Raw genomic sequence first — 19,717 nt, forward strand, 5'->3', positions numbered from 1 at the left:
AAGCATATAACACGGTAAGAGTCTCAAGCTAATGTTTTTTGTGTAAGTGCAGAGCTTTCCCTTGGCAGATCTGTATCTGTTTTGCCCCACCTTTGTGATGTGATTAATTATGACATTAAAGATGTCATTATTACTGCCTAAACCCAATTTGTTTGTTACTGTTACTGAGCTCTGTAAATGATGTGTTGTTCTGAAACAAAGTTTTACAGATTTGTTGTTCTGAAACAACGTTTTACAGATTTTTCTTTACAGATTACTACAAGGCGTACAGTATCTTGCATTTTCTTTTTCGGTCTCCCTTGGTGAACACTCCTTAGCTAACACTAGCATAACGTGTGGGGTCCCTCAAGGCTCCATTTTGGGACCTGTGTTGTTCAGTCTCTATATGCTGCCTCTAGGAAACATTATCAGAGTACATTAATCTTCATAGATTAATTTTCATAGCTATGCCGATGATACACAACTGTACATTTCTTTATCAGCCAATGACATCAGCCCTGTTGATAAACTAGTTCAGTGCATTGATCATATCAACTCGTGGATGTACCATAACTTCCTGCAATTAAACAAAGATAAGACAGAGGTCTTAATCATCGTAACAAAGATCAAACAAGAGAAACTATGAACTAGCTTAAAGTCTCTAGCACAAAACACCAAGCCCCTCGCAAAAAATCTTGGCATGCTTCTAGACCCTGATTTGAATTTTGAATCACAAATCAGTAATATCACTAAAAACGCTTTTTTAAGTCTCTTCATTGGTTGCCTGTCAGTTTTAGAATTGATTTCAAGATCCTTTTACTGGTGTTTAAATCTCTAAATGGTCTAGCACCTGAATACCTGTCAGATGCTTTCAGTTTACAGACCATCGAGACCTCTCAGGTCCTCTGACACTGGTCTTTTAATCATACCCGGGGCGAGGACAAAGAAATATGGGGAGGCAGCTTTTAGTGTCTATGGTCCTCGCCTCTGGAATAACCTACCTCATGAGCTTAGGGTGTCACAATCCATTAGCACTTTTAAAAGAAACCTCAAGACACACCTTTTTAGCTTAGCTTTCTCTTAATCCATTTACACTTCTATTTTTGTTTTCTTTTTATTTACCCTCTTAATGCATTATTATTTCTATTTCTATTCTATTCTCGATGTATGTATGTATGTATGTATATATGTATGTATTTATGTATGGATGCTTGTATGTTCAATTTTACTGTTAAGCACCTTGTATTGCAATTTTGTATGAAAGGCACTATATAAATAAAGCTTGATTGATTGATAGATTGATTTGTTATATATTCCCCTTAAGAAAATGTTTTCTGATGGTCTATTGTCTATTAAACTCTATTAAAAGTGTGCATCTCAATGGTGGACTGGAAAGAAGTCCAATTGACTGAAGGGTGTTTGGTCCTGAATGAGTGATACCTGCCATTGCAAACTATGTAAGCTCAGGTGTGTAGATAAGGCTAAAGATCATTGGGACAACGGGATATTTAGGTCACCAGAAGATTGAGCTCCAGCGGACACCACAGGCTGGCTCTCTTGAGTGTTAGTGGATTGTGTTAGACGTGCTGACTTGCAGTCCCTTAATGAAAGGCGAGAAGTGCCTTAAGGGGGATTGTTCCACACAAATAGCCAGAGATTACATTATTCTTACAGCATACAACATGTTCAAGAGGGAAAATAGCAGCAATGATTTTCTCTAGGGGGGTTGAAGCTACTTCATCATTTCAAAAATGATTATTAAGTTTACAGTTACACAAGCTAATAAATAATGTAAAGTAATGCTAAACTACCTGTTCATGGCAGCCTCTACTGTGCTCTCTCCACTAGATTGAGGTAAAATAGAGTAATTGGCCAGGATGAAAACCATCACATGGTTTGGGGCTTGGAATAGAAGCCTCCAATTACCATCGACGAACCAGACAAACATCTCATATTTGGTTGAAAGTATTAATCATTTATTATTACAGCGATTAACCATTTCTTTTTTGAAAATGTGACAGACACTCCTAAAATGTCAGCACATTTCAAATTGTAGGAACAAATTGTCCTGTGTAGCAGATCTTTACGAAGACTGCCCTGGAACGTCCTTTATATCTAAAGCAGACTTCAGTGAAAGCACAACTGTTTAAGTAATCAAATCATATCCTTTAACACATGGAAGCCAAGGTTCTGAGCAGCAAATGAATGGAGAATACATCATGGAAAATGTCTGTCATTGATTACATAAAATATAACAGATATTCAGAGCAGCTACAATATCTACTGTATATACCAATGCAATTATTTTTCAAACACGATGTATATACAGTACAGTACATCTCCTTGAAATACTGTACATAGAAACAAGTTGAGAATATGATGAATATAGTTTGATGAGTTAATGAGCGACTAATGACTGATGATTACTGTGCAACATGGGTGGTAAACACAGTCCTATAAATGCATTTTAACATTGTTTTATGATATCTCACTTAATCCAGGCCATATGGAAAACTGAGGCATGGAAACGAAAGAGGCAGCCAGAAGTAGACCCTGTGTATCTTCACAGGGAAAATGAAGTGCTGGACTAGGAAGAAAACTGAGGATGAGGAATGTTTTTCATTTGGAAATTCTGGAAGGAGACGTACAGTTTATGGATGTTTACAGTATGTAAATCACTTCTTACTTGGAGTATGTCATTCTATGCACAACTTTCTCCATTTGTTAACAATTTGTTAACATGTATCATTATAATACTATAAAGCTATGCATTCATCTCCATGTTGGCTGCTCTCATACTATCATTGAACATCCTCCAAAATAAACATGATTACCTGAAGTAAAAGGGGCGAGGGGTACCTGCTGGACAGAGGCATCGACAGTCTCATCAATTCTAAACGGGAAAATTTTTTGAAAACAAAATCACGAGTTGCCAGAGGAATGAACTCAAATAAAGCGGTGTTTTCAACTTTAAAAGGGAGGTCTTAGTAAGAAGAATTTCCCCTTGTTCATTGCTTGCTTTGGCATTAGTTTTTATAATCACTTCATGCAAAAGAGTTCTGTCCAAAATTCCAGTAATCATATCCCACTGCTTTTTGCTTCTAATTTCCCATTCTCTCCACTCTGTCCACACCAGTCAGTATTTTCCCAGACAAATAGTTTTCATTTTTAAAAGCCAACTTTTTTTTTCCATAAACTTTTTCCATCGTTTCCTGACACACACAAGGGTGTTGTCTGTCCATCCAAAAGGGACAAAGGTCTTCTATTCATTTAAAGTAAACTTTTTCAACTTAATGCAGGGCTTTCATGAGAATGCAGGTGTCTGTGCTGCTCTAGCAAGTCTGGAATACTGACAACAAATAGAAGCCAAACACAACATCTGACATTTTAGAATCTCAGTTGTTCTCAGGGGATAAAACACATAAATACCACGTTGGCCCCCAGATACCATTACAATTAAATCTTGTTTTTGTTTTGTAAATGGGCTTAGTTTGATACTGTATGAAATAACCTCCACTGCCCACTGCGATGGTATAGGCTGTCACATAGCTGAGATGCTAACCCTAACCCTAACCCTAACCCTAACCCTAACTGCTACCTTGACAGCACATATTGGGTTAAGGTTTGTTTCCTAGTCTTGCTCAAACTCCACTGGCAGCTTCTCTTAAAAACTGGATGGAAAATCCTCCCTCTGCTCACAGATCCCAGCCCAATAGACACCACACTGTCTCTCTCTCCTCCAAACAGCACAGCCACAATGATGGACCTGAAGACTTTGGCTTTCACAGTTATTCTGGTACCATGGATGCTCTCTTACGCAGCAAGAAATGGATATATGGAAGCAAAGAAACCTAAGGTAAAATGTCCATCGGTTTTCTGAGGTGCAGTTACAGTACCCCATGAATATTTCCTGTAAGGCAAAGATCTAGAAAAACAGCATTTTGATTAAAAAAAATCTTTTAATTGTGTGCAATGTTTCTGTGGATCATACAGAGATCTCATACTGGATATTCTTACCAGAAATTGTCATACAATTAGGTGGTGTACAGTTTGCACATTCTTAGAACAACACAATGTTTAGTACAGCCTATGAAAGTTGACATTACATTCTCATTTCAGCCAAACATTTGAGTCCCACTTGTCAGGTGCCAAATAACAATAATCTTAATTTTAGATCCACACAGTGCACATAACATTTTTTATCAGCACAAAACAGTAAGTTTTTTAACAGTTAATAACACTTTAGGTTTGTGTGAAGGTAATGATTCAGCTGGTGTCTCCTAACTTGTGAGGTGATCTGAGCCCTTCTCTTTATTTAACAATTCCACAGAAAGACGTTGTGACCATTCCAGACTATGACACTGCAGGAGACTCAGACAGACGTCTGGCAGCAACTTCTAATGATGAAGGTGGTGATTGTTTGTTTACTCAAACACTGCAAATGAAGCACTTAAAATTTGTCTTGTTTATTAAGACCATATGCAAGCTCTGATTCACCGATTTCTTTCTACATTTAATGAAGGTAGTAAACAAACATCCACTGAGTGAGATATACTTTGCTTACATGTAGGAGTCGCTTGCTTCATAATAAAAATGTTAAAAGAAAAAAAACAACAACCAAAAAACATAGATTAAAGTTATGGGAGAAATGCATTTAAAGAAACTATCTATTGTTTTCAGAGCTCCCAACGTGCCTCCTCTGTGTGTGTCTGACCAAGTCTGTGTACTGTGAGGAAGTCTCCCCTGAGATGACAGTAGTTCCAGCGCTGCCCAAGGAGACGGCCTATCTCTATGCACGCTACAACAAAATCACCAGGATAACAAATAAGGACTTTGCAGACATCGGTAATGGAACACTATTTTATGACTCTTTATAATATATATATATATATATATGCCATTTAGCTGATGCTTTTATCCAAAGCGACTTACATTGCAGTGAGTGCATACATTTCAGTATATATGGTCCCAGCAGGAATCAAACCCACAACCTAAGCATTGGTAGCGCCATGCTCTACCAACTGAGCCATAGTATAAAATAGCATGGAATCGTACATAGCATGCTATTCATGTTGTATTCTATTTGAAGTCTTGGGGGCATTTTTAAAAGACCAAAATTCAGATATTTTCCACTTGAGTTTCTTCCACCCCTTGCTGCTTGATTAACATTATTCCCTATAGCTCACTGTTTTAGTATTTTACAGCTACTTTGAAACGAATCGATCTGACTGGGAACCTCATTTCTGAGATAGAGGACGGTGCTTTCTCAAAACTCACTGAACTGGAGGAGCTCACACTTGCAGAGAACAGGCTGGGGAAACTACCCATGTTACCTGCTAAACTCAAATCATTCAACGCCAATTACAACCATCTTAAAACCAGGGGGGTAAAGTCAAGTGCTTTTAAGGTAAGCCAGGAAGTCAGCCCAAAATCCTTGAATCCTTTTACAGTCTGAGTAATGGTTGCTTTAAGTCTATTTAATTTCAATTATGTTTACAGGCTAAAATGAAGGCCTGAAATAACCTGTGAAATGTAAAGGGAAATAAATCAGTGAAAATCTTATTTCTCATCACAGAAACTCTCCAAACTGTCATATCTCTACCTTGGGAACAATCAACTGGAGGCGATCCCGCCACTTCCAGAGAGTCTTCGCATAGTGCACCTAAACGTCTGTTAACAATCATCACTACCACATTACAGCAATACCACTTTTTTTGACAAATACTTATCAACCACAATTTGTAGTCTGAATGCTTGTTAAGTTTCAGTAAGTAAAGACTTGGCATGTTTAGATTAACTAAATTCCAGGAGGAAGAATCAGCAACATTGTAAAAATGCAGTTTCTAACTAACAAGTCTTCTTATGCCCTCCCCTGGCAGAACAACAACATAACCACCGTGTCGGACGAGACCTTCTGCAAAGGCAACAACACGCACTACATCAGATCTAACATGGAGGAGGTGCGCCTGGATGGAAACCCACTGATGCTGGCTAAGCACCCCAACAGCTTCATCTGCCTGAGGGCTCTGCCAATCGGACCGTACCACTGATCCACCAGGACACAGAGAGCACCAGGTTCACAGTAATGGGATGAAGTGTAATATACAAGTCAATTCATGATGTATAACAAGGGGGCCATGTTTTATGAGAACTTAATAGGTTTGGTTATTTTCAATTATGACTGCGTTGAGGTAAGACTTTGTGACATTTGTTTTCTCAATGTCATGATTAGTTACAAATATTTACTTAAAGAGAAAGTATGCCATTGCATGAGTCATAATGATGCACATTACTGTTTTTGAAGTTTAACTTGTTTATAGTTTTAGCAGCAACACCGTCACATTGTGTCCACCATCTGGATATTGCATCAGTTGCATAATCAACTCTACACCATGCAAACAGCTTAAGTTGAGTAAATGTACATAAAGCGTAATCTGATTTTGCACATCCATTTTTTTGTATCAGTTATATTTGAAGTAGTATAAAAAACATTGCAAGAAATATTTCATCTCATGTATCAATTGTTTTTCATAATTAATTAAAACTGATTCAAATGATTCAAACTGCTCGAGATACATTCACTGAGTCATCTCAACTGTATTAGACAGCCATTTTGTTATGATTACTCTTTAACCTTATAGCTTGGAAATGTTGATAGTAGGACAGAGTAATATTTCACTCTCGGCTGTAACCCCTCTATCAAAACCACCTGGCTAAATCTGCCTGAGGACAGCAAAAAGGAGAGCAGTACAGAAATCACAGAACACAATGTATTTCCAAGTTTTCAGTCTCTTTTTTTTTCAGTCTTTTGGAAACCATCCAGTTTTGCATCAAGTCCATTCAAATGCAAGTGTGCAGTATGTGTCTCATGGTCCATAGGCATTCACTTGGCGGCGGCTGGCTCAGTAGGAACGATCAATCCATCATCGATCTTCTGCTGGTATGCCCTCTCTGATTGTTTTCTTCGGTAGACGTCATCTGTGGAAACATAAATGATGATGAAGTAAACATCAATGAAGAAGTTACACTTCGAGAGAACAGGCTCACACTTCGAGAACACTGAGAGACTATCACAGGTAGATCTGGTCAACGGCCATTTCAATTCAGGATATAGCTTCTCATATTATTCACTTGTTTACAAATTTCTCTTGCAAAGTAATTGAAGAGCAAGTAAAAGGAGTTAGCCAGCTAACTTTGACCAAATCCCAAGTTTGGAGCATTGACAAGCACTGGTAGATAGCACCACAAATAGCATTTGTGACATGGATATAGGATTATATCACAGTCCTGCGGTTCTCTGACTATAAATAAACAATATCCTAATCCAAATGCAAATATATAAGCATAATCTCAGTCACAAATGGGGAGGCTAGTCCATAAACATAATCAGCTCTGCAGTAGAAAGCTGTATGGCTTAAAGCTAATGATTGAGTGATGAAGTCTGTCGGAACTAATAAGATACTTACAGAATGTCTCCCTTCCAATCCTCATATTGATCATGATCCACTCCATCACACCTCCAATACAGAAGAAGGCAGGTAGAAATCTGTATGTCCCAAAGCGACGTCTACCCGGCACAAGGCTCAGGAGGTACTTTATATTTCGGCTTTTCTGAAACATGTCTGTTCAACTAGCTAACAAGTTTGCATATTGATAAACAGAAGAAACAGCTGTTATATAACTACGTTTACTGAAGCGTTGACGATCCTGAAGCCTATTTTGTTGCATATAGAGCAGACCTTGCTTGTCCTTTAGACTGTTTCGGACATGACGTCAGAAAATGGCGTTCAGAACGTCGTACGTAACGAAACATGTTGAAGGATTTTGATTGGTTAACGTCAAAGCCACACCAAAGATATTCAACCACTAACAAGATGGCCACGCAGCAGCATGTTAATTGAAAACTGGTTGCTTACGGTAGGTCTCCAGTCAGAAATGTAGACATAATGCCAATGTTAACTGTAAAATAAAGTGCTACCAAAACACATCCAACCCAATCACACGATTCAAAGACATTTGCGTATGCTGGTCAAGCTGACAATTAAACTGCTCTAACCTATGCCTATTTAATCGTCGGGGCCCCTGCCTGCAGACAAGGTTTGTAATCTATATTCTCTCAGGTCCATATCTCCAAAGACAAATCCACTTGAGTGTAAGTAACAGGTGGTGTGGGTGAACCTGCACTCATTAATTGCGGAAGAGGAAACAATACTTTGTCTGCACCTGGTACCCCCCTTGTGCATTGTGTGTGTGTGTGTGTGTGTGTGTGTGTGTGTGTGTGTGTGTGTGTGTGTGTGTGTATACACATTTAAAAAGACTATAAGACAAGAAGATGAAAGGGGTGGTGATATATAAATCATAATATATAAACCATAATACTGAAACACCCAATTAAAATAAATAATGCCATCATTTATCATCATAATTTATAATCACGCCCAGCACAGGCAATGGAGAAAGCTTAGTTCAGGCAGGACACTCTTAAGTCAGTGCTGTCTGTCTGTCAGGTGACATCAGCTGTTTACACGTGTGAAAGAAACTTCATTCTTCACTCAGGTTCCAGTGTGATCAAGTAAAACTTCTTTATTCAATGTTATTGCATTAAGGAGAGACACATCGATCAATGCAGAGAAACCATTGTCGTGGAATTCTATGCTAAAATAGTAATTGCCAAAGACTAGAGCTGATGGTTTCTCCAAAGACCTTTATTACAAGTAACAAAGCTGAGGTGGTTCGCGAAGCATCCTTCCGTTTACCCCTCAGCAGACCAAATATACAGTATATACCAAATATATTATATACAATATAAATATCCTTGTATACAGTTTCCAATCCTTATCAAATTTAGCTTCCATCCCTCATATGTAAATCATTTACACCTCCTGGCTGTTCGCCACCAATATCTTTTACCTGGTTCCTATACCTCGTCACAATGGGTCTCTTTGCCCTTTCCTTACTTGTTATGTTCTTTCTTTATTTGCTATGGAAATTTACCATCTGCAGAATGATGCGTTTTTCTCTGCCGGTCTCACTCCGACACATACATTTATAGACATGCACAAACAACCAGCCTTAGAGATAAGGAAGTAACTGTCCAAGGACGAGCACATGAGTTATAGTCATATCAACATTCCAAAAGGGGCACACCAGACAAGAAAAGGCCCTGTTGTTTCAGTAAGTTAGATCATTACAGTGAACAAGGTATACATTTAAAACTTGTGAGGTAAGTAATTGTGAGGTAGTACGTAATGATTAATAGCAGCATTAACATGGAAATAAAATACAAGTGATTACACATGAATAATAAGAACTGATTATTTATTTCACATCCAACTTCCACATGTTACAGGTTGATATGGAAGCCTGTTTACAGTAGGTGGTCAGTGTATACACCTCTCTGTAGCCTACAATATTGTTGCTGGTACTGTTGGTCGTTACTGTGCTATGAGAGTGTTACTATTGTTTTTGTTCCCACCACCATCCACAGCCTCCACCTGCTTTGGTTCTGCTCTGTCTGTATCTACCGGGAGGTTGATAGATGTATGGGCTCCCATGTATGTGTTGTGGTCGTTTATCACCACCAGACAGGCAGCTCTTAAAAGAGCCATCCAAATACACGAAGCCTAATTGTATAACCATTTTATATTCATTAAATAGTCAAATTAAGACGTCAGTGTACCTGACTGAATTGTATTTATGGACTGCTGATCCTTGTTTTTCCAAAATAATCAACTACTTTACAACCTACTATTACATTTCAGGCCAAGGCATTTCTTATTGAGCTATGTTAAATCTTGTATCAAACTCTCATAGCAGTTCAATAGTGACTAAATAGTACACACTTTAATAGTTAGCAAATATTGTTGAATTGTACACATCTTCTTAAAGCAATTATTTGATTACTTCAATAATGCAATATACAAATATAATAAATCATCTTTTGTCTTTTTTCAGCCCTATATTTCAGCACAAAGGATATTTTGGATATATTTCCTGATGCAGACAGGGCACACCCTGATGCAGGCAGGTATTGCTTTCCTCATTTCCCCGGGGAGGTTCTATAATCAACAGCCTAAACAACACCTCAGAAAATGAGTGTAGAAATAGGCTCAGTGAAAACGGCTGAGGATGATCTCCGTGCCAGGCTGCATGGCACTCGTTTTGGGCTGATTTATTGGACCTAGAAAGCCAAGTTCGAGACTAAAAAAACATCTTCAGTGAGTTTCAATGTTCACTGTGTCCTGGAAACCATCCCCAAAAAAGAAAAGCAGTAAACACTGATGTTGAACAAGATTAGGATTTTATTTCCAAGATTAGGATTTTATTTCAAGTGCTCAGAAATACATTTGTTTGCTGCTAGCGTCCATGCATGTGTGACTGTCATGACCAAAACAATGATAAACCAAGTAATCAACAGCCTATGAACTGATCTCCCTTGTAAAATAGGTATTTTAACCTCATTGGGACTTCCTGGATGAATACAGGTCTTTATAAATAATAATAAAAAACAAGATAATGAGGTGGTCAAAACCCTTTATTTTACAAGTTTGAATGGTAATTGCCAACACACAAAGAACAAAACAGGTTATCAACACATGTTCCCAGAATTGCCTTTGCTGAGAAGATAAATTCAATGGGGATCATAACAAAAAGTAATACAAAAAAGGTATTTTTACATAGTTTGCAGATATAAATAAAGCTCCACTGTAAAAGGAAATGATGTCACCAAACAACAATCCGTGACTCTTTGTAAATTTTACAGTGGCTAAGAGAAATGTTAAATAACGTTTGAGCCATGTCAAACATGCAACAGCTATGACAAAATAAACATTGTTATTTCCGTTGGAATTTCATCGGTGACTTCATCGGTCTGATTGAGAGGCACCAAAAGGATGCTTGGCACATGAAAATCAAACAAATGAGAATACAGAAATCTATTTTGTCAGTGTTTGTTTCGAGATCAAAGGTAGATCAAATAAGCTGAGCCAACTGGCGGAGCCTGCTTCAGTCAATTAAAAAAACCATCAATTTCAAAGTGTTGAAAATGAATCAAAGAATCGGCCTAAATGTCAGATAACATAACATTTTAACTCTAAAGGCTTTTATGCACAATATTTGTTTGCCATTTCAAAACAGTTCTACCTACGGTAAGTGGGTATACACGGCATAAATAAACCACTTCGAAACAAATCCTCAAAAAACATGTCAGTTATGAATTGGAAAGAAATTGGAAAAACACCTTTCTCACACTGATTCAAATAACTTGCTAAAAGGCCCCAATAATCCAATTTAAAGTGATGCATATAAAATATCTGTATTACTATCGCAAGTGGATGCTGCATAGTTGAACGTGACATGGCTTCACTTACTGTCAGATCTTTGTATCATGTATACAACATATTAGAGAATGCCATTTTCACAGTGGTCCAAAAAACATACAATTGTATTGAAAAATATAGGCCTACTGTAGGAAAAAGGGTACAGATGATACAAAGACCTCATTCACGCCTCGTCATCACACTTCCACATTCCGACCCCTATATCAGGCAACACCCTGTAGGCATGAGCAGTGTTAAGACAAAACAAATCAAGCCATTTTTGGGATATTTTGGTAACATCTCAGGTTCTTCTACCTAAAATATACTGACATTAAAGGGATTGTTCACCCAATTTAAAAAAAAAAAGACACATTTGTTGCCTTACAGCCGTTTCAATAACTTTGGATTGCGACTTAGAGCATTTTATACAATTAAAAAAAAGAAAAACACAAAACAATCCCTTTCAAAGTTACTTTAAAGGTGCAGCATAACGTTTTGCTGCCCTCTGTGGCCACACTGAAAATAAAAACATAAATATACTATGTTTTTTATAGCGGCAAATATGTGCATATCCTTAAAAATGTCAAGTTTAAAATAGGTACGTAAAGGCCAGTGCTGGACCGAGACCCATAATTAGACATTTAAATTTAAGAGACCAAAACTACACTTTTCAATGTTCCATTTCTCCCGCTGGATCTCCTGTTCCTCTTGCTACCAATTTATCATGAGTATTTAGAGGTTTTTAAAGCTAAATTCTAGCATCCTGCTCCTTCACGACGATCTGGGCATTAAAAACTATTTCTAAAACACGGGATTGGTGTTAGAAAATACCAAAGAGTGGATTGAAGCCTGTCCTGTACATGTATTGCTTTCAAAAGCAAATACACAACTAAGTAATATTGTAATGAGGGTGAACAATCCCATTTGATAAAATGCTCCCTCTCCACAGCATATCCCCAAATGTCTCACCACAATCTGGCCTAGTTGAGATAAGTTTATGAAAAAAGCAGTCAGAATATGAGATGTTGGCTAACCAAAAAAACATGAAATGTACATTGACAAGAGGACAGTAATTCACATGGGGTAGGCAATTAATGGTTGAATCTCAATGACGGGTGACAGGTTAACTCTAAGAATCTTCTGGGCTTTCCTTCTCACCTCCTCATCTGTAATAGAGGCATCAACCTTAATCACCTTAAACCTTAAAAGGTTGTTCTGGCTCAGTCTGGGGTCCTCCTGCTTTTTGACCAACCATACCCCATTTCTGGGCTTCTTCACACAGAGTTTGTCCTCAGCCCCCTCAGCCCATTTCCTTTTCTGGTCCCTCCAGCAAGGCATTCCATTACTTTCCTTCAAGACCCGGCCATTTTGCAGCACTTCAGGTGCAGGTACTCCGATGAGGGACAAATCCCGACTGACTGGGCAGGACACAAAGTGCACTTTCCGTAGAGAAACAGGTTTTGGTGAGTGTCCAGCACCTTCTGAAGGCTGTGTTGGTGTCCCTGATAGAAATGGAGGGCGATGTGAGCTTGGCACAGGTAGCCCTCCTGTCCACACGCCTGTGTGAAACTGCAGTCTCGCCGTGTGCCCTGTAGAGGGTCCACTGATGTTTGTCAGATGTATGCATGACGGCATCTGGGTAGGCCCCTGCGCCAATGCCTGTGGTCTGGAGAGGAAAGTCCGCTTAAGAGACTCCTTTGACAGATTTGTCAAAAGAATCGTGGGTTGATTCTTCAGAACAACCTTCGCTGCTGCACTTAACAATGCATAATTGATCTCAGTCTGCTTGTCCAGGGGTTTTCTACCCTTCTTTTTGCTAGACTTCTGAGGCTTCGGGGCTGCAATGTCCAGTGTGCTATGGATCTTTACCACAGGCTTGGGTACTGAAGTACAAGATCTGTAGCCATAAACATCCTTGCTTTTGAGTACAGTGGGTTTGTGCCCCTCACCTTTTAGTCCCTCGATGAAAGAGCCCAGTTCCTTCTCAGTGTTGAAAAGTTCTTTTGACATGGGACTGAACACCTTTAGGGTCTCCAAAAGAGTAGCATGGCCAGCTGAGGTGATTCGCGACCATGACTGGACAACTTTCTCTGTGGTTTCCTCACAATTCATGGCATATACCATGTGTCATGAGTCGTAGACTCCAATCAGAGATCAGCCCTGTGTGGGGGAAAAAAAAGAAAACGTTAACATACAAAAATAAATAAAGAGACCTCATGCTAACTTTTTGTAAATCACTGGTAAATAAATAATAAAAAAAAGGATATACGGAAATCTGAGGTTTTACTGGAGAAAACCAGTCAACTAGACCTAATAATGACCTGAATGACTTCTACTGCAGATTCGACAGACAATGGAACAGTCCTGACTCACACAACCACACATCCAACCCCCCTCCACAGCTATCACACTTCTCAGCCTGGACAGAGACACTATTCCTCCTTACACAATGGACCCAGACAGCCCCCTCCCCCCATCACACCTCTCTCCATCCAGGAGAGAGACGTCAACAAACTGTTAAAGAGACAGAACCCCCGCAAGGCAGCTGGACCAGACGCTGTCTCCCCCTCCACACTGAAGCACTATGCAGACCAGCTGTCTCCAGTGTTCACGGACATCTTTAACATTACATTTACGGCATTGAGCAGATGCTTTTATCCAAAGCGACTTACAACAAATACATTTGTTTAAGTAAGTGAATCATCTATCCATCAGTCATCATAGGATAAAGTAATCAATGCTCAGACCAGGGGCCATAGGCAGTCACAATGCTAGAAGAAGGATTTTTTTTAATATATTAGTAACAGGAGAGAAACTTATACAGGGGGGGTAGTGGGGATGAAGAGGTCTGGTTGAATGCATCGTACCTGCCTGCTTCAAAACATCCACCATCATCCCCATTCCCAAAAAGCCAAGGATAACAGGCCTTAATGACCTTTGAACGCCTCATGCTGACCCACCTTAAGGCCATCACAAACCCCCTCCTCGACCCACTGCAGTTTGCCTACAGAGCCAACAGGTCTGTAGACGATGCAGTCGACATGGGTCTCCACTTCATCCTCCGCATTCAACACCATCGCCCCTGCTCTTCTCCAGGACAAGCTATCCCAGCTGAGCGTGCCTGAGCTCACCTGCAGGTGGATCACTGACTTCCTGACAGACAGGAAGCAGTACGTGCGGCTAGGCAAGCTTGTCTCAGAGCCCCGGACCATCAGCACTGGAGCCCCACAAGGCTGTCTGCTCTCTCCTCTACTCTTCTCCCTCTACACCAGTGTTTCTCGGCGCCCCGGGGGGGGGCGCGAGCGACCACGACCGCGAGAGAGAAAAAAAAAAAAAGTCGGAATGCAGAACCAGCGTGCGGAACTATTGTTTTGTGGAACCGGACGCTATTTTTAGTTCCGCTCTCTCAAGATTTCAATAAATTTCATGAGACCCATTTCATGACTCTTTTGTTGGGGCAAGGGGGGGGGCCCCCAAAAATATTTCCTCCAAAGGGGGGCCTGACAGAAAAAGTTTGAGAACCACTGCTCTACACCAACAGCTGCACCTCTAGCCACCCTTCTGTCAAACTCCTGAAGTTCGCAGATGACACAGACCTCATTGGATTAATCTCCAATGGGAATGAGTCTACCTACAGAAAGGAAGTTGACAGCCTGGCTTCCTGGTGCAGCCAGAACAACTTGGAGCTGAACGCCCAAAAAACTGTAGAGATGGTAGTAGACTTCAGGAGAAGCCCAGCCCCAACTGCCTCCCTCATCATGGCATCAACATTTTTGGGACAACTGGTTTGACAGATGTTTCTGATTAGTCAGGTGTGTTCCATCACATAATTTGTAAGAGAGCTGCCAATGTCTAGTATTGATTCTAGGCTTTGCGTTCGCCTTTAGAGTCTGCTATTGGTGTCTGTCAATCGAGGAAGAAATGGAGGACGCAGTCAGTGGGTACTCCCAACCAAGTGAGCTGGAATTTGTTCAGAAAAAGTGTCCATTGTGTGGACGTGGTTCGGAATTAAAATGACAGACCTCAAACAAGAGCACGTAAGATGTGTAGGCGAACCGTGGCCGCAAAAGGGGGCAACACAAGCAATGTATTCAGCCACCTGAAAACGACCCATGTGCTTGAGTATAATGACTAAATGTGCACTACCGCTGCCAGGTCAAAAGTAAAAGCCACCTCTCAAGATACACTGGCAGTCATTTGCTCGTGGAAATGAGCAACATCATCTGCACACGCTGAGTTTAGCTTGCCTGTCCACAAGCTTGTCACTGAAACTTTTACCAGGAGGGAATCAAGACAAAATTAAAATCATCCAGAGTGCCGGAGCAGGAAGAGGCACTTGGTGCCAACATGGCAGGACACAGCGATTTGACTCGAGGACATCTGAGTCCCCTGCAAGAATTCACAGATGCCTTGTCCGGAGAGCAATGTCAATGTCTCCTACCTGAAGCCTGTGCTCCATCTTTTCAGCAAGAGTGTTTTGAAGAGAACCATTCTTGGATATCTGAATGACAAACATACTCAGATCCTGCCACAGACAACCTACTGGACATGGCATCATTTGTTGATCCCTGCTTCAAGACCACATACATAAAGAATGAAAAAGGTGGGATACATAATGATGAGAGCAGCATCAGAGCTGGAGACTGGCACAGCAGACAACATCTATGGGAGACACCGATGCATCAACATCAGAAACAGGAGCAGCTGCTGAACCAGTTTAAGCCAAGAAGCCTAAGAAGACTCTTGAAAACTTCTTCAAGGAGGATAGACATGCCCCAGCAGCAGCCCTGTCTGACAGACATGCCATTGAAGCTGCTCACTGTTGATGCTGACAGAGAGGCGTATCCCTTGGCATCGTGGAGAGTGCCAGTGTCTGAAAACTAGCAAAAAAAAAATACCTGTCTATCCCTGCCACCTCAGAAACAACATTCAGCACTGTCGGCAATGTGGTGACATGCCACAGAACATCACTCAAGCCAGAAACCGTTGATATGCTAGTTTTCCTTGCCCATAACTTGTGAACGACTATGAGTAGGATTATGTTTGGTTCGGATAGGGGTTCATAGGGGGCACATTTTGCACATAACTTACCCTATGTGAAGCTGTGAAGCTATTATGAAGTCCTTAATCTCCTGTTTGATACAGTTAAAACATTTTTGCACACAACTTGTGAAATACTTGAAGCTATTAAGTTGTATTTAATGTTATTTATTTTCATTTTCTTATATAAAGGACCTGATTCTCTCTCAAGTAGTACATACCAACTTGCAAGACCTTGCAGTTCTTCATATAGGCCTACTTGACTGTCTTGTTTGGTTGAACAGTATGAAACAATTAGAATGGAGAAAGCCCATTGAAAGCACTAGGGGTGTCTACAGTCACACACTAATCATAAAACAAATGCAGAAATGTTATTATTTAAACAAAAACAAAATACTGTAAACATTTTAGAAAATACTGTGATGTTTTCCAAAATGTGGCAAATAATGCAGCCCAAAAATGGCGTAGCCACTAATGCGCATACCACACAATCGCAAGGTTCCTGGTTCGATTCCGACGCTCGACATATCCTGCATGTCATCCCTCCTCTCTCTCTCTCCCATCCTTCCTGTCAATCTCTACCGTCTCTATCCCAATAAAAAGCAGAAATGCCCTAATATGCCCATATATTTTTAAAAATGGTCTGGGCACCAAAAATGAGAAATCTCTGAATGCAGCACAATTATAGAAAATCGGACGACACGAAAGACAAAATAAAATGGCATGTGAAAGTGTGGGTAAAGCCGTTCTTAGACTAGCTAAGGAGCTGGAGCTCAGCTCCGCCTGGCCCTCATTTTGATCCAAGATGTGCCGGCTCCAGCCCAACCCCTGTCTGTAACATCAATGGGACGGTCGATGTGCTTGATGCTCAGGGAGATTTTTTGGGCATTGTGATGTGAAAGAAATAGAAGAAATACACCATCCAGGAGGGGCACTGAAAGTGGAAGGACAAAGGGGCAGGGTTTTTGCCTTTATGCATGGCCCTGGTTGGAGTGCATCTGAAGCACAGCATTAGAAAGAACAGAAGAAACCTTGACAAACGCTCTAGAAAACAGTGAGACACAGCTGTGACTGTTTTCTAAAAACATTATGCAGGCTAATGAGCACTCTGATAGTTTTTGCACAGAAACATCAAGTGGTCACCAAATGCGACCAAATGCTTGCACTCTGGAGCCCTGCTACTGAAGGATTGGACATGAATGTACGTTTGCATGTCATTTCTTTCCCATGAACTCAGTACGGTACCAAATCTTTAAAATACCAAAATGTACTCAAGATACTAGATGACCTTGTAAGTGCGATGCCTCGAGGTCTTTTCTTTCCTGTTTAGACCAGGTGGCTGGCGCCATGCCCGCTTCGCAGCGTACTAGGAACTCATGATATAAAGTCTCAAGTTTTCCTAACTCGGAGAGAGACTATGTGCAGTTGAATGAGCATGCCTGGTGGACGTCCTGAAGATATCGCAACTCCCCTGTTGATAACACTTGATTGTAAATTCCTATGCTATTGTAATGTATATAGTATAGGCCAATAGGCTTCTCTTGTCGATGTCCCCGATATTCAATTGTTGGGATAATATTTAAGGAGAAAAACAGCAATACTTTCTGAGTTTTCGGGTCAGGCCTTAAGGCCACTTTATGCTTCTGTTTTGTTTTATGAGTTTTCAGACTTGCGTCATTATTTAAGTACGAAGAAGTTGCTATCTACACTACCTGATAATGATTAAGAATTCAAAACAATGGTCAAAAGTCACAGACATGCTCCGCTTTGGACAGGGCAACCTCCAGATTACCAGGTTAACCAGAAATTATGGTCAATTTCCGTAGTGTACAAGAAATATGCTAGCATGCCAAAGAATTTGTTACATAATCATGGAAGGTGAAGCAAACAATAAAAGTGTGTGATAAGTATGGAATAAAGATGATTCATATATTTTTTTTTTTTAGATAATCACAGTGGGCTCGCCACCAATATTGTTACACCCTGATAACTGCCTTTAGAAATGGGAGGGGAAACCAAACCGTGAGAACCATAGAACATATTGGTGGCAAAGGGCCAAAAGGTGTAGGCCATTTGAATATAAGGAGTGGCTTACAGATATGATTAAGATTGAAACTGTATAAATACTGTGTATTGAGCTAGAAACGGTGGATGCTCCGGACCACCTCGGCTTTGTTATTTGTAATAAAAGTCTTGAGAAAACTCTTTCACAGTCTTTGAGTAGTTTTGTTGAAGTATCTAGTAAAGGATTCCACGACACAATCTGAGATGTTTGGCATCATGGCTTGTTTATTTGACACGGAATTGTTACAATCTGTTTTATTCCTCCTAAGATTAGCGCCCCCTATCCGTTATCTAGGGTATGTTGGAGGCTCAGCCCTTTTCGTAAAGCAAAGAAGCTTTTGACGTCATTCCAAATTCAGAAAATATGACAAATCAGCCAAATGACTAAAACAAACCACAAAGCCAACTAGGTATTTAAATTAATCCGAGGGAAAAGGCAATCTTAAAATACATCTGATACAAACAAAGGGCCCTGCCCCCGTTAGATCAGATTTGTGGTGATTACCTAGCTAGCACGTCTAAAAGGGGGAGGAAAGTCGTAACAAGTAGGGCAATCGACATAGCCTAGCTACGTTCACCTACTAGCCAGCCCCGGAGGCAGCATTAATTTTGAGGCCAAATACTACACACACACACACACACACATGCACACACACACACACACGTCTTGCCCTGACTGAGGAAGTAGACAACAATGTGAACGACGCTATAGCAACTACTTTGTAAATTGCTAAAGCTAGTACAGCTGATCGATCTGGTTTACTATGTCATTTTTATGTATCTAGCTAACATAACTGTTATTGTTACATCGTTCACTCTGTACCTTTTTGTGAAGCGAACCGTTACTCCCTCGCACAGCACAGCGGCAGTGGGAAGTCCGATCATAAAATAACAACAGCTGCACACTGTCTTCATTTGGCAGTTGCTCTCTGTGTCGTTAATGGCAACCGGAGTCGCTCCTTCTCACGGCAGCTAGTTTGGGTTTTCTATGAAGTCAGGTCGCGGCCAAGTAAAATGGCCACTGACAGGAGAAGTACTGCTCCCCACTGTTGGGGGTGATAAGCTGAAAAGGAAGACGGGCGGAGGGAGCACCAACATCGAGGTAAACACGCCCATTGAATAATATCCGCGCCCATAAGAGGGTAAGAAGGCGTAGCCTTGGAAAAACAGTCTCAAAGATAGGGTGTGCGCGATTTGTAAAGCCGGCGGATTCGGAGGATGAGCTCACCGCCGAAGTCGAGACGGCGAATGTCGTCAGATGGGGGGAAAATGTTAGGCAGTCAGACATATCAGAAAGAGGAAAAGGCGTTTCGGTA

The 19,717-nt window shown here is 40.5% G+C and overlaps 3 protein-coding genes across 3 annotated transcripts; 1 reads left to right on the plus strand and 2 right to left on the minus strand.

The window, feature by feature from the left end:
• Positions 1-3,644: 3,644 nt before the first annotated feature.
• On the plus strand, positions 3,645-6,045 carry ognb (osteoglycin, paralog b). The gene is made up of 6 exons (XM_083674649.1): positions 3,645-3,835; positions 4,310-4,388; positions 4,660-4,824; positions 5,184-5,386; positions 5,555-5,647; positions 5,859-6,045. Exons 1-6 carry the CDS (start codon positions 3,737-3,739, stop codon positions 6,027-6,029), a joined length of 810 nt encoding a protein of 269 aa, XP_083530775.1. The 5' UTR covers positions 3,645-3,736; the 3' UTR covers positions 6,030-6,045.
• A 770-nt stretch (positions 6,046-6,815) lies between these two features.
• uqcc5 (ubiquinol-cytochrome c reductase complex assembly factor 5) lies at positions 6,816-7,740 on the minus strand. Its single transcript, XM_083674650.1, has 2 exons — positions 7,446-7,740; positions 6,816-6,957 (listed from the first exon to the last, which is right to left on the minus strand). Exons 1-2 carry the CDS (start codon positions 7,597-7,599, stop codon positions 6,863-6,865), a joined length of 249 nt encoding a protein of 82 aa, XP_083530776.1. The 5' UTR covers positions 7,600-7,740; the 3' UTR covers positions 6,816-6,862.
• A 3,191-nt stretch (positions 7,741-10,931) lies between these two features.
• On the minus strand, positions 10,932-19,377 carry LOC310807984 (coiled-coil domain-containing protein 71-like). Its single transcript, XM_083674668.1, has 2 exons — positions 19,225-19,377; positions 10,932-13,457 (listed from the first exon to the last, which is right to left on the minus strand). Exon 2 carries the CDS (start codon positions 13,419-13,421, stop codon positions 12,372-12,374), a length of 1,050 nt encoding a protein of 349 aa, XP_083530794.1. The 5' UTR covers positions 13,422-13,457; positions 19,225-19,377; the 3' UTR covers positions 10,932-12,371.
• Between the last annotated feature and the right edge of the window lie 340 nt (positions 19,378-19,717).

This window comes from Argentina silus (assembly GCF_951799395.1).
Source record: "Argentina silus genome assembly, chromosome: 8".
In the NCBI taxonomy this organism is placed as follows: domain Eukaryota; kingdom Metazoa; phylum Chordata; class Actinopteri; order Argentiniformes; family Argentinidae; genus Argentina; species Argentina silus.

Bases quoted from the DNA above. Each gene is read 5' to 3' on its own strand.
- ognb (XM_083674649.1), top strand. From the start codon at position 3,737: ATGATGGACCTGAAGACTTTGGCTTTCACAGTTATTCTGGTACCATGG. The intron at 4,825-5,183 runs GTAATGGAACAC...AGTATTTTACAG, and splicing joins TAAGGACTTTGCAGACATCG to CTACTTTGAAACGAATCGAT. The intron at 5,648-5,858 runs GTCTGTTAACAA...CTCCCCTGGCAG, and splicing joins TTCGCATAGTGCACCTAAAC to AACAACAACATAACCACCGT.
- uqcc5 (XM_083674650.1), bottom strand. From the start codon at position 7,599: ATGTTTCAGAAAAGCCGAAATATAAAGTACCTCCTGAGCCTTGTGCCG. The intron at 6,958-7,445 runs GTAAGTATCTTA...ATGTTTCCACAG, and splicing joins GATTGGAAGGGAGACATTCT to ATGACGTCTACCGAAGAAAA.
- LOC310807984 (XM_083674668.1), bottom strand. From the start codon at position 13,421: ATGGTATATGCCATGAATTGTGAGGAAACCACAGAGAAAGTTGTCCAG.